The 15,206-nt window shown below is 37.7% G+C and overlaps 1 protein-coding gene across 7 annotated transcripts in view; it reads right to left on the bottom strand.

Annotated features, from left to right (window-relative positions):
- The window catches only part of PAM (peptidylglycine alpha-amidating monooxygenase), a 151,254-nt gene that overhangs the window by 55,179 nt on the left and 80,869 nt on the right, over positions 1 to 15,206 (bottom strand). For all 7 annotated transcript variants that reach the window (XM_082782565.1, XM_082782563.1, XM_082782561.1 and 4 more), the window contains exons 5-7: positions 12,614 to 12,701; positions 5,683 to 5,768; positions 4,207 to 4,290 (exon numbers count right to left, since the gene is read on the bottom strand). In XM_082782565.1, coding sequence (XP_082638691.1) covers positions 4,207 to 4,290; positions 5,683 to 5,768; positions 12,614 to 12,701 — 258 coding nt within the window. The remainder of the gene's footprint in view (positions 1 to 4,206; positions 4,291 to 5,682; positions 5,769 to 12,613; positions 12,702 to 15,206) is intronic.

Here is a 15,206-nt window from a genome sequence, read left to right as displayed (position 1 = left end):
GTTTTAACTTATTTCACTACTTTCTCTCTTTGAGCAAGAGGATTTTTTGACTATAAAATTTCAGAACTACATTGATTTATTAATAAAAAAATTCTAACACATCCTGAACTAATGCACAAGTTATTCTTCTAATTTACTTCATTTTTTTAAAATAACAACATAGACATAAATTATACTTACGAGTGAATATAAACATTGAGAACTCTCACAGTCCACAGGCAATAATGAAGACAAGGTTCTCAACTAACATGTTTTCTTCAGAGGTTTGTAACTTTAATTATTTGTGATTTTAGCAGGCAAAGAATTGCACAGGATGTACAAGTCCATGAAAATAAATACTTTCAACTTCTGGTCATGCACTTTTGCACATGTGCTCCATTTAAAAGGTCTGGCACACTCAGTTCCTTCCTCTTTGTCCTTGCCCAATAGCATTACTGCCATTAAACCACAACACATCTTCGTATCATGAAGTAAACTGTACCATCAACCTCAGACAAGTAATAAAGACAATAGGACATTGTTACCAAAAAATCTAGATGAGTATTGCTCAAACTTGGCAGCGAAGAGGTGTACCTAAGAAGCTGCATTGCACAGGGAAGCCGCTAGCTAGTGGCTAACAGGGTTACTTCTCTCTTCAAAACCAAATACAGGTGCAAACATAAAACCTGTACCAACGTACAGGTTTTTTTACCAAGGTACCACAGAAGGATTCAGAAGCCATGAGCATAGCTCAGGAACTACCAGTGTAATGCATATTCCTCGCTGTTCCTTCTACAGCTGTAACTTTTGTTTTGTGCTTCTGGTTTATGGTGTTTTTTTTTGAAGTGACTTTTATATTATCCTCTCATTATTAGGTAATCAGTCTCACAGGTAATGGTACTGAAACCAAGACAGATTTTTAAAGTATATTTCTTGCTATGCATATTTTTAAAAAGGCTATAACTTTTCCTTTTTTGTGTGGTATTATTCAGTTTACTTTCCCTTTCTTAAGTCCAACATTTTTATTATCAGTTAGTCTATGAGAACCTGTACATCCTAGTCTAAATTCTACACAGTAATGTATTACAGGAGAGCTCCCAGAGAAAGAAGATCCACAGGTTTCTTCGTTCTTCAATGCAACAGAAGCCCTTATGAAAGATTCGACTCAGAATGTGATTCACATAAATAAAAACAAGAATTTATGCCTATCAAAAGTGTCAGAATAAGGCACTTGATGTTTAAAGAACATACTGCAGCATGAAATAAATAATAAAAAAAGTTTAATAATCTTTTTCCAAAACACTCAAGTCAGACAGAGAGGAGCAGCCTCATGTTCACAAGCTGTGTCCGTCATGGGCAACTTCAGCCACCTTGATATCCGGTAGGAGGTTAGCAAGACAGGTAATAAGCAATCCAGGGGTTCCTGGAGCACACGGATTTAGAGAAGTTAGAGAAGGAGCCAACATGGAGAGCTGCTATGCTGGATTTTGTTCTCACCAACAGGGAAGGATGTGTGGGGACTGTGAAGCTCAAGAGCAGCCTTGTCTATAGTGACTCTGAAATGGTGTAACAGTGCCCTAGATCCCTAGGGCAATAAGGAGGGCACACGGCAAGCTCACAGCCCAGGACTTCAGGACAGTGGAATTAGGCCTCTTCAGGGTTCTGCTCGTTAGAGTACCACGGGATAAAGCCCTGGAAGAGGAAGCTCACTAGTATTCAAGGATAACCTACTCCAAGCTCAAAGGCGATGCATTCCAATGAAGAGGAAGTCAGGCAAAAATGCCAGGAGGCATGCATGGATGGACAAGGAACACCTGGCCAAACTCAAACACAAAGAAGCAGCCAAGGTGGCTTCTGCAAAACAGAAGGCAGAAAGAAGAGGTAGCCTGGGATGGATATAGAGAAATTGTTCAAGTAGCCAGGGATCAGGTTAGGAAAGCTAATGCCCTGACAGAATTAGATCTGGACAGGAATGTCAAGGGCAACAAGTAAAGCTTCTCTAAGTAATCAAAGGAAAAATAGGGAAACTGTGGGCACTATATCTAGAAGGAAATGGGAGACCTGGTTAGAAGTCGAGGCAGAGAAGGTCGAGGTACTCAGTGACTTTTTTGCCTCAATCTTCAATGGCCAAGTGCACTAAACATACCACCCAAATCACAAAAGACAAAGGCAGGGACAGGAATAATGAAGCACCAACCACTGTAGGAGAAGGCCAAGTTCAAGACCATCTAAGGAACCTGAATGTGCCTTCAGGTGCATACCATGGGACCTGGTAAGGTACGGCTAAGGGTCCTGAGGGAACTGGCAGATGAAGCTGCTAAGCAAATATCCATCATATCTCAAAAGTTGCAGCAGCCCAGTGAAGTTCCCACTGACTGGAAGAGGGGAAACATAACCCCCAGTTTTAAAAATGGAAAAAAGGAGGAAAAAAGGAACTACAGGTCAATCAGTCTCAACTCTGTGCCTGGCAAGATCACAGAGCAGATCCTCCTGGAAACTGCACTAAGGCACATGGGAAATAAGGAGGTGATTGGTGATGGCCAACATGGCTTCACTAAGGGCAGCTCTTGCCTGACATATCTGGTGGCCTTCTGTGATGGGGTTACAGCAGGATAAGGGAAGAGCAACTGACATAATCTACCTGGACTTGTGCAAAGCATTTGTCAATGACTCCCTTGATATCCTTGTCTCTGAATTGGAAGGACGTGCATTTGACAGATGGACCTCTCAATATGTAAGGAACTGGCTGGATGGTTGCACTCAAAGAGTTGCGGTTAACTGTTACATGTCCAAGTGGAGATCAGTGATGAGTGGTGTTCCTCAGGGGTCAGTACTGGGACCAGTGCTGTTTCACATCTTTGTTGGTGCCATGGACATGGACAGTGAAATGGACTGTACCCTTAGCAAGTTTGCTGATGACACCAAGCAGTGTGGCGTGGCCAACATACTGGAGGGAAGTGATGACATCTAGAGGGACCTGGATAGGCTTGAGAGGTGGGCCTGTGCCAACCTCACAAGGCCAAGTACGAGGTCCTGCACCTGGGTCAAGGCAATGCCAAGCACAGATGCAGGCTGGGAAGAGAATGGGTTGATAGCAGCCCTCAGGAGAAGGATTTGGGGGCACTTGTTGATGAGAAGCTCAACATGAGCCAGCAATGTGTGCTTGTAGCCTAGAGAGCCAACAGTATCCTGGGCTAGATCAAAAGATTAATGGCCAGTGGGTCAAGGGAGGTGATTCTCCCCCTCTGCGCTGCTCTTGTGAGACTCTACCTGGGGCACTATATTCAGCTCTGGGGCCTCAAGCACAAGAAGGACATGGATGTGTTAGAATGACTTCGGAGGAGGGCCACGAGATGATCAGAGGGCTGGAGGCACCTTTCCTGTGAATACAGGCTGATGGAGTTGCAGCTGTTCAGCCTGGAGAAGAGAAGGCTACCTTATAGAAGACTTCCAGTACTCAAAGGGGACCTACGGGAAAGCTGGGGAGGGACTCTTTGTCAAGGACAAGAAGTAATGGCTTTGAACTAAAAGGGGGTAGACGAAGAAATTCTTTACTTAGAGGGTGGTGAGGCACTGGAACAGGTTGTTCAGAGAAGCTGTAGATGCCCCATCCCTGGAAGTCTTCAAGGCCAGGCTGGATGGGGCTTTGAGGAACCTGGCCTAGTGCCCACGGCTGGTGGGTGTGTTGGAACCAGGTCTTTAACGTCCCTTCCAATCCGAGCCATTTCATGAGTCTACAATCCTATGACTTTTGGAATGTGCATTAATGAAAGCCAAATGCCCTCTCACAATAATAAGCATGATTTACGACTTTTAGAATTGCAAACACAGATACTGTATTTGACTGGCATACATACTGTATGTCATCTTCCCCACCAGCTATTCAAGTGTGGTTAGCCGTTTTCATGTGTGTTTGTTCCAACTTCCTTAAATACAATGCTGAATTATACAGTCACAAAGGCATTTCTCACTAAACTTAAGATTATTCATCTATTTAATTCACCTGATCTCGATCTTTAAAACAAATCTGTTCACCAGAAATAAAGCAAGTTTATAAAGAAATCAAATTAATATACAACCTTAATTACAAATATGCCAGATGATGTTTATCTTTGTGGATGGTACTAACAGAAAAAATACTTTGTGCAGATTATGTAAATATAAAGACATTTATATTCTGAATTTTTCTAACTGATACAGCAATGAACGAAACTCAAAAATACCTACCTCTAAATGCACTGATATCACCATAATGTACCTGGAGTACAAAAAACTTGCCACCTGTTTCTCCCCCAACTCTGAATCCAACACCTAAGGGAAGGAAAACACATTAAATAAAAGGCAGGTTTTGCCATCCCTGTAGGATTTGGTAGAACTTTCATCTTCGAATCTCTTACAGCTTGTAGCCTTCACAGTAACACTTATTGTGAACATATGAAAATTAAAAGGAAACAAAAATTCAAAGTAAAATATTTTTAGTTGAAAATTAACATTGTACACTAAGAAAAATCTTGTGGAATTTATGAAGCTCTGTTGCTTGCTGAGAGAAATAACAATAGGCACAAAAAATGGAGGAATTTGAAATAAGTTCAGTAATTGCAAAATATCACCATCACCAAAGAGATTTTTCTAAACTGGTCCTACAATTAAAATTCCTGGAAAGAAGCAGTGAAAGCAATTTCTACTTAGAAAAATACTGAGTCCCACTAGATTAAAAACTGCCACTGGCAAAAGTGGTAAAGTGGACTGCAGCCTCTCTGTGCACAAAGGAATATCGTTATGATAAAAAAAAAACACTCCATACGTGATATTTACGAGCAGCTTAAAGACAAGAAAATTATTACTAGCTGAGGTTTAACAGCAGAGCAAACACCAGGTTTTCACAGAATCCTTGAAGTGTCAATTTTTTTAATTGACATTTTAATAACCAGATCAATCAATATTTCTGGTGTAAAAATTGATTATTTAAAATTAACTGCTTCATGATACTGCTCCCAATTATGAAATTAGGCAATAAAATATAAGAGAAACAGAATTTCAAATTCCAGGTATTTTACATGTATATACATACATTTATTTATATATAAACTAATAGATGCTGGATGTTTCTAATACTACTGGAGGTAATTAGAAAAAAAGCACTTCTCCCTGTCTTCCTAGTAGCCTACAGAATTTTTATTTTGAATCAGCAAAGTGATTCATTAATTCATCAAACAAAAGTGAAAATAAACATGTTCAGCTACATGAAAACATCAAGAAATGAAAAAAAAAAAAAAACCCACAAAATTATTCAGTATATTTAACACAGAAAAAAAATAAATCAATATTTAGATTGAATTTGTTTGTGCTTTCTCAAACACACAAAAACATTGTTATGCAATTTCAGAGAGACGGCATAAACTGTGCCATTGACAGGTATATAAATAGTACCTTTCAAATAACATACAGTTCAAGATTAATGCAATATATATTATGCTATTAATTCCTCATCACCTTTTCTCCCCATAATGATAGTGCAATTTTAGCACTATTCCCAGTTATATTTCCAACTATATTCCCAATTTATGAAGTTAAAGTTTATACAGTTTCCATCAGCTAAACACAGTTTTATATAAAGTTCCCAGATATGCCAGCTGCTTATTTCCACATCCTCTTTTCTCCCCTGCACCTGCACAAGAAGACTTCACATTAAAGGCACGATACCTTTGGGCAGCCTGGTGGGTGGAGCATTTCTTGCCCAAGCATACAAAATGTTTGATTTGTCTTTGCATGTTCCTTCATCACAGTCCCTACAAACATGAAAAAAGGATTATTTTTTTTTTTTTTAGTTCTGAAATCAGAAAACAGCAAGTGAATTACATGGAAGACACTAATTTTAAGATCTATGAAGATGTTTTTGGTTCTATTTTGAGTAAATGCAGTTCTTCTAATGAAGTCTGCTTTCCTGGCTATCATTCCTGGTGGATCCTACACCTTCTTCACTTTTTTCCTTCCTCTGCTTTAAGATAATATTAGGCAAACAGACTCAAAACCACAAAATTCTTACAGCCTCTTGCCAGTCTAGTAGCCACTATTAAGAAATAAGGAACCTTTTTGTGGGAAAGACCCATCTGGAAATTTCTAGCATTATTAGCTCAAGTGCCACAAAATGGCAACAGATGCCATACTTACACAGAGGGACAGAGTTATAAAATACACAAAAATGCAAGACACGGAAGTTTTAAGTCAAAACTGATATTTAAAATTCATCTAAAGATTGTTGGCAAAAAAGAAGTATGCTACAGGCGGTTGTATGTGAAGCAAGTAGAAGGTATTCATGCTCCTCCCTTTCACAGAAGGAAAAATATGATATCATATAAGATATGCTATCATCTAAGATATGATTTTCTAAGATTTCCAATAGCCTTAGCTATTATGTTTTCTTCTAACTGCCATAAATACGAGGCTTCCATCAGCGAAGGGCACAGGATACTTCTTTCCCTTTGCTAATTTTGCTCATAACACATATTTCTAGACCTTCACGATTACTAATTTGGAGATCACTTCACTACACCCTCCACCCCCTGGCTCCCCAGTGAAACATATCTAAAGAGGAACTTCATTTCTAGACAAGACAAACAGATTCAAGTGTAAGTGAATCGTCTCATCACTAATGATTCATACAGCTGCAGATAAAATCTGCGCAGCTTTCAAATGCTAAAAGCTAAAAATACAAAAGACTCCAGGGATCTAACCAGCCACTGGGCTGCACAGGTCAGAAATACATTAATGATATTGGCTAGGAGGATCAACAGCAGAAACCACAAGCACAGTCACAATTCCACCACCACAAAGCGGGCCAGCTAGCCTTCATTTATATCACAGTATTTAAGACCCTAGCAAAAAAAAATATTCTATCACATTAACTAGGTAAACCAAAACAAAACAAAAGGGTAGGCTGTTCCAAATTTTCCTCCTGAGGCACCAGGAAAGGAAAGAATGGAACATTCATGCTGTTCTTTCATTACATTTTAAAAATGGTCAACTTTAATTTAGGCGTAATTGCTGGTCTTGAAACTTCAAGTTTTCATTTTTTAACCAAAGTCAAAGGAAATTCAAAAAAAAAGATAGTTGAGGAACAAATTTAAAAGCAGCAAAAAGCACTAGCACTAACAGTAGCTGGTAAAAGCTAGTAAAAATATGTTTACAAGCACAAATAAAACGACCTGTCACTTGGGAACAGGGCTTCTTGTCCATTTCCTCCTATCTTCTCTACTTTTTCTAAATTCTTATGGACTTTCCAAATGCATTCTCCTGAGCCTTGAGTAAGCTTAGGAGCTGGAGTTTTTAATGTCACTTTGATTGAAATATGAAATGATGAGTCTGAAAGCAAAATATTTAACTGTCAACAAGACTAGTATTTTGCCATCTTTTTAGAATACCTACATTGTTTAAAACAGCAAAGATCTTTTTCCATTTCTTTCTCTATTATTTGAGGTTATTGAGTAAGAAAAATTATCACATCTAGTTCTCAAGCTGAATAGTGCAGAACATTCTCCATTCACCACTAAGCAGTGACGGTACTAGTAAACTATGCTTGGACATATAAATCTTTATACTGTTCTCCCTCTCACCTAAGCAGTGAAATACTTAGCTTACGGAACCAGTCTTGACATCTGTTGCAACCTTTTGCTGGAACTATTGATGCAGTTCTTCTAGTCAAAAGCTGCCAAAGCCATGCTCTGTTGCCAACAGAAGCACCTAATCTGATAGAGGAATTTTTGGGTGGTGATCTATGGCCTGTTCTTTTACATTCGTTTAGATTAGATGAGCTATATAAAGTTGCCCTGCCTGATCTCAATAAAGACTATGCCTATGAATCATCTGAAATGGGAGCTCATTTCAGTGTTCAGTTTGACACAGCGTGAGGCTTGTCTTGCCAGGAGGGTCTGAAGTTCCAAATAATTCAACAATTTCTTTAAGCCATCCAAGTGTATTCTTGATTACCCATGAATTTTAAATGAATCAGCTCAACCATGCATCTTCAATATCAGTAGTTTATCAGCTCAGATAAAACTGGTGAGAGCAGCTGAACTGTTTTACGGCTGACTACAATCAAGGAGCAGAAGCTGCTACCTGTTGATTTTTTGTTGTTGTTTTTGTTTGTTTGTTTTATGTGCTAGGCAACAGCAGAGCACATGAGCCCTGTGAATCTACTTTATTTCTGAGGAAATTTTAACAGCCTGTACTGTTTCTGTTGAAATACCAAGCCCTAAGGTAGGGAAAAACAGCTGTGCATCTCTTCAGCATTTGTTCAAAGACTCTCCCACGCTGCAGTAAACATGTCACTCTCTGAAGAGCCAGTGCAGGTCCAACACTGTAACGCAGCCTTACACAGTCTATACACATACATACTACATTATTCATATGCATACACAGATGTATACCAGCTATTTACACAACATTACCTAAGTGTGCCAAAAAGGTATGAATGCAGAACTCTAAAGCCTATTTTCTGTAGAACTGAGTGATCACCTTTCTTTCTAGCCTTGCAGATTACCATGGGCAGAGCGAAATGAAATGGTACAACATTTTGCAACAATAGTAATATGAAATGAGACAATGAACGAAGAGTTTTTAAGAATATAAAACAAATATTAAGCTTCAGAAGCTACATACAGAAAAAAGTAGTAAGATTTAATCAAAATCCGGATGTGAAAAAATCAGAAAGATCACAAAAATACAACACTAATTATGTGTTTCATCATTTGACAATCCGCTTTTTAAGTACAGCAGCCAAGAACAAATTCAGTATCAACTGTTATGCAGCACACACTGCCACTGCTGAGTCCCTCTCTGCTGGGCAATCACTCTCCTCCAAGAAAATGATGATATAGTCAGGAAACAAAAAATACCTCAACCCTAGTCTCAAGCCTGATTTGTGTCTGATTCAGCTCTGAAGAACTTTAAGACTTTCAAGCTTTTGATCCATCTGATCTTGTACAAGCTCAGGAAGTAAACATTTAAGTTAAATCTTCAGAACATCAGCTAGATGTGAGTTTAGCACAAACAGAACAATTTCCAGACACTTTAAAACAAAACACACTACAAGCAAAGTTTAGATGGTTTTAAGTAACACACTCAAGATGTAAACTGGTTTTCAAAGAACACACAGTCTTATGTTGGTATAATTTTGACATAAATTTCAACTCTTTAAAAAACACATTCTACTATATAACATAAGCCTCAATAAAAAGAATTAAAAAGTCTGTTTGCTGAGAAAATAAATCAACAGAAAGTAATGTTTTCATAGCGTATTTTTTACCTGAACATTTTTAGCACCTACTTTTCTTGCAAGACAAGATTGTAACATTTGTAATCAGTAACAGAAATGTTAGTTAATAAGTAGAAGGTAAATATAACTTTTGATGAATGTTTGTTATATGTTCAAAATATCAAATTATCTCCCCAAATCATGTAGAACGGCTAAATTATTTTTAAAGAATAAAATATACTATACTACTAAAATCCATCTCTATTTATCTTTTTGATAACCTCAAATTTTCTCTTAAATGCTTACAGAGCTCTGTCAGAAATGTTTTAAAACTGCTACACAGATAACAGTAAATTGTACGAATTTTGTAGTGTCAAACTATCCCACCTGCTCTTCCCTGAAAACTTGGAAAAATTGTGGGAAATTTCTGATAGACTAGTGATTTCCCCAGATAGCCCCGCCTTTACCTTCTCAGCTGTTTGGCTCCTACATCAGTTTTAGAAGCACTCAGAGCTTGGCTCTCATAGGTTAGGCATTTTGAAAGGTAAGTCAACTACCACATTACTTGACATAGAGTACCTTCTTTAGCTTACTTTTTGCTTAGTTTCCTTCTGTACACCTGATACTATAATTTTCCATACTCAGAAGAGAAGCAACCCACACATAAAGATGGATCTCTGATCTTAAACTACCACTAGCATTTCTCCTGTAATACACTGAAAAATGATGAAGATAAGAACAATGAGGAATGCATAAAATTATACTTGCGCAGAAAACTATAATGTAGGAAAAATTCTACATGGATCTTTATTTATTTATTTATTTAAAGGAAAAAGTGGATACAACCCCACTTTTAGAGAAATTAAGGCATGAGGTTTGGTTATTGACTGCTGATGCTAACAATTTGAAAGTTGACTACAAAAGTCAAAAATAACACAAATAAAAAATAAAATAAAAGTCAAAAAAAAAACAAAAATAATGGGGGAAAAAAAGAGAAGGCTTTGTCATATGCCTATTTAACTCAAACTGACAATTCATATACATGTGGTAACTTCAATTTGGCTTTTGGTTCATAGGATCTGTCAAGAATTAGGATTACAGAACATCTTTTGAAGTCTTCATGACCAATCTCTCCAAGGTACAGAACCTTCTCAAATTCTTATTTGAGAAGAAAATTCTTATCTTCAAGAATTAAATCACATTCATCTTGCTAGGAACTTTAAGCACAACTTTACATCTGTTCCAGTCCACAAAATCTTTTTTATGTAAAAAGGTTTCTCATGATTCAGGGGAGGAGGCAACGTTATCCTGAAACCAAAAAAAAACTTATTTCAAGAATGCTTTCTAAGCTCATAAGAGAGAACCCCTTAGATACAGATGCCTATTTAACTCAAACTGACAATTCATATACATGTGGTAACTTCAATTTGGCTTTTGGTTCACAGGATCTGTCAAGAATTAGGATTACAGAACATCTTTTGAAGTCTTCATGACCAATCTCTCCAAGGTACAGAACCTTCTCAAATTCTTATTTGAGAAGAAAATTCTTATCTTCAAGAATTAAATCACATTCATCTTGCTAGGAACTTTAAGCACAACTTTACATCTGTTCCAGTCCACAAAATCTTTTTTATGTAAAAAGGTTTCTCATGATTCAGGGGAGGAGGCAACGTTATCCTGAAACCAAAAAAAAACTTATTTCAAGAATGCTTTCTAAGCTCATAAGAGAGAAACCCTTAGATACAGATTTACTAATTATTTGCAGTAACTTCATCTAGATACTGTAAGTGGCATGTTTGTCATAACAAAAAAGTAAACGCTGAAATTTTGACAAAAAGCTACATATATTTTTGTAAATTTTATTTAGCAAATTTGTCTCTTAGCACAAGAACTCTTTACATACACATATATCTTTGTACACATAGCTTCATATATATATCAATTATATTAATAGTACACTATCTCATTAAAATATTTAAATATATGTAATTTTATATATGCAGGTGTGTGTATAAATATTAATTAACTAGAGAGACTACAGCTACATTAAAGTCCACTGGCAACTTATAATAAACAAACAAAAAGCTTAAAATTTTTATCCTGACCAGGATAAACCATCAACACAGAAATCTTTTGGAGAAGAAACTATAGTCTGCTTAACAGTTGCCATCAATAAGGTCATTTCCTTAGTGACTCCTGATATGCCTCACAGGATTTGTTTCTTTTGAAGAGCAGGTTACTGAAAAACAGGTTACTGATTTAGTCTTCTAAATACAAATTAGCAGCCTAGATTTCTTGGTATCCAGTGGCGCCCTGCCACTATAGCTCCTGTCTCCTTCTCAGAGATAGGGAATTAGTCATAACGAATCAGAAAATCTTTTATCCGCCTTACAAAGGAGTCAGCTAAAAAAAAAAAAAGATAGGTGTAGAAAGACAGGAACATCATGAATTTCTTCTTCCTTCTAAGTTTTTCTACTTTTCAAAAAACTGTGACACTGGAAAAGGTTTTTGTGGAAACAAGCAACACAAGAACAATGCGGTGATTTTACACAGCTGGGCAGCTGAGCTGCACCACATCCACTCTCTCACTCCTCCTCCTCAAGAAAACAAGGGAGAAAATACAATGGGTCAGGGTTTGAGATAAGGACAGGGAGATCACTCAACAATTATTGTCATGGGCAAAGGAGACTTAGCATAGGGAGATTAATATAATTTATTGCTTATCACTCGTATACTAGCACAGTGAAAAACTAAAAGTAAACTAAAAGCTGCTCCAGCACAGGTCCCCCACGGGTGGGCGGCAGCTCCCCCCAGACCCCCTGCTCCTGCGTGGGCTCCTCTCCACTGGCTGCAGCTCCGGCCCGGGGCCTGCTCCTGCGGGGGCTCTCCATGGGCCGCAGCCTCCTCCAGGCCACATCCACCTGCTCCACCGGGGGCTCCTCCACCCATGGGGGGGCTGCAGCGTGGAGATCTGCTCCATGTGGGACCCATGGGCTGCAGGGGTACAGCCTGCTCCACCAGGGGCCTCTCCCTGCACAGGCTGCAGGGGAACTGTTGCTGCCTGCCTGCAGCACCTCCTGCTGCACTGACCTGGGGGGCTGCCGGGCTGCTTCTCACTCCCCCTGCTGCTGTTGTGCAGCTTCCCCCCTCTTTTTTAAATCTGCTCTCACAGAGGCGCAAGCAACACCATTTATTGGTTTGATTCTGGGCAGCAGCAGGTCTCTTTGCAGCTGACTGAAACTGCCTCTTATCTATCATGTGGCAGCTGCTACATTCTTCTCACAAAGGCCACCCCTGCAGCCCCCTGCTATAAAAACCTTTCCTCAAAAACGCACTACAAACAATTAGATACAATAACAAAAGCAAGTCTGCATCTCTTACCAGTAATTTTCGGTAGAAGAGGGTTCATTACATCCAAAGAGTAACATGTGATGGACAGTGTCCATGCTGGCATGAGGTTTAAAGTCAACTGAAAAACAAAATAAAAAAATATCCTTACTCTCACGATGATTTACATAAGGAAGAGCATTTCATGCTATTATTTCTCTGTAATACTGAAAAAATTGGAAATATCCCAAACCACAATTTTTGTTGTAACCAGCCTAGTACAAATCTTAGCTTCAAAATCTGCATTTCTGCATTCGTGATTTAACAGAATTGTGGGGTTTTTTTTTTGTTTGTTTGTTTTTGACTTCTTCAAAGATACAAACATTAAATTACAGTTAAGAGCAAGTAGTACCTTGTGCATTGGTTGGAGCAATATCTTCATGATGTATTTCATTTTGTTTACGCTTTTACTGCACATTTCTTGGGACAATAGCTCTAAGAATAGATTTATGATTTCTAAGAATAGAATATGATTTATTCCCACTAATGTGACAACCCTTTTGGAAAGGAAAACAACGTCCGCTTAAAGTCAACACACTCGTTGCCCAAATATTTCTCATTATTAGAAACTTAGATGAAGGTGAATGTATGTCAGCACTCCAATGTCTCTGTTCTTTATCCAATGCCACAAAACCACTATTTTTGTTTCTCAAATATTTCAGTTCTGTTCAGTACTGAAAAAAGTTTACTAGATCACACTGTAGTAATATTGATCATAAATGTACAATACACAGCATTTCTAAAAATAAAACAAGATACATTGTGCAACTTCCTCTGTTATTACTGTGCCTGCCAGATGCAGGGAATGTGAAGGAATTTTTCTTCAGGCGAGACAAAGAAGAGGGTTGGAGGTTTTTAACCTTATTTTACAGCAGAAATTCCAAAACTGAGTCACTCCTTGCACTACATGTACATAAGCATTTAGGAGCCTCCAAGTAAGTGTCTTTTAGCTCTACGAGTGTTAGTATAGGCATATCAAGAAGCTGTAAACCACAGAAATGATTTCTACTTCAGAATTTTGCAGATTTACTTGCACTCTGAACTCAATATGTTAACAGCAGCTAATGCAGAGCTCCTGAAGTGAATGATGATGTGGATTATTGTCCTAGATTTTGAGAGGGGGAAAAAGAAAACAAAACAACAAAAATGGACAGCTTTCAACCCCTACTTTTTGGAGCTGAGATTTACAGTAAGAAATGAAGTAAAACAGCCACATGTTAAAGCATGGATGTCGAAAGCTAGCTTGAATACATAAGGCTAACAGGTAGATTGTAAGAAATGAGCTTGTGGGGGGCCTGGTCTGGGAAATAAGAGATGCATCCACATGACCAGGGAAAAGAGGAAGCCAAAGTTACTTTAAGTGCTACATATTTTTAGGAATGAGTTTGCAGAAGTGATAAAGTCAGCAGCATGAAAGTCCAAAGATTGTGTAACATCTTTCTTCCTACTAGCAAATGTTACTCATTCCTTAGCCGTAAAACTAATCTGTGTTACATAATGATCTTATGTTTTGGTATTTTTATGACTAACAATTAGTAGTGAAACCATGATTTACTCTTGCATGGGGCAGATAATGCATTATGTTATATGGACTTCCTATCTTAGTTTTCAGGTGTTTTAAGCTACTATTGCCAATGCAAGCAAGAGAGGAAATTTCTGAAGGCATTCATCAGGAGTTTGTTCACAGATGTGAAATTTAATGATCTTTATTGCAGAACTCAATACCTGTACAAAAGGTACTGCAGCAACACCTTGAAAAACAGCCTTCAATAAAGGTTAAATTAAAGATTGGGCTTCTCATCTGCTGGAGACACTACCTCTTCTACTGTCTTAATGTTTCTCTTTAATCTCCTGCCACTCTCTCATTCTCTATAATTACTGTAATGAGTGAGTCAAGAGGTCTCTTATTCTTTACACAGTGTCCACCTACAATGACATTCTGGTGCATGAATGGGACCTTCAAGCACTATTATAAAACTTACTCTTAATAGCATAACAAATACTACTAGTATAAATAGAAAATAGAGCACTACAATTAACAAATTAAAACCAGATTTCTATGTGAACCACTTACACACATTACTCAAGCTTACATTTCATCATTCCTTCTGAAAGAATAATAAAAATGCTCGTGAGCTAAAGAAAGCTTTGCAAGAGTCAGCTACTCTTTTCTGGTATAGATATTTTCTTGGCAACACTGCCAGGTTTATACCAGTTTTCCAAAAAAAAAAAAAAAGATATAAAAAACCTGATATAAAAAAACTGATATTTTGACCCTGGGGGGTCAAAACTAACCACACAAAAACCATCAACCCAAAACAATAACAAATAAAAAATGGTTAAAGCCATAAAAATTAGTGTCAGTTTCAAACCAAATACAATACCTGTTACAAACAAAGGCTTAAGAAATATCAAACAAAAGCCTCTAGTTACATTTCAAGCCTATACATTTTGTAAAAAATGAATACAACACAAATCAATATGTAAAAGATTTGATTTCCTGTAGAAGAAAAAATCATAGTTTTGGAAAAACACAGTATCAACACCTGAGAATGGTATAAGTGGTATGGTTGGACAGCACTTCATA

This window comes from Aythya marila, assembly GCF_965140915.1.
Source record: "Aythya marila genome assembly, chromosome: Z".
Taxonomy (NCBI): domain Eukaryota; kingdom Metazoa; phylum Chordata; class Aves; order Anseriformes; family Anatidae; genus Aythya; species Aythya marila.
This window is presented reverse-complemented; position numbering and strand designations above follow the sequence as displayed.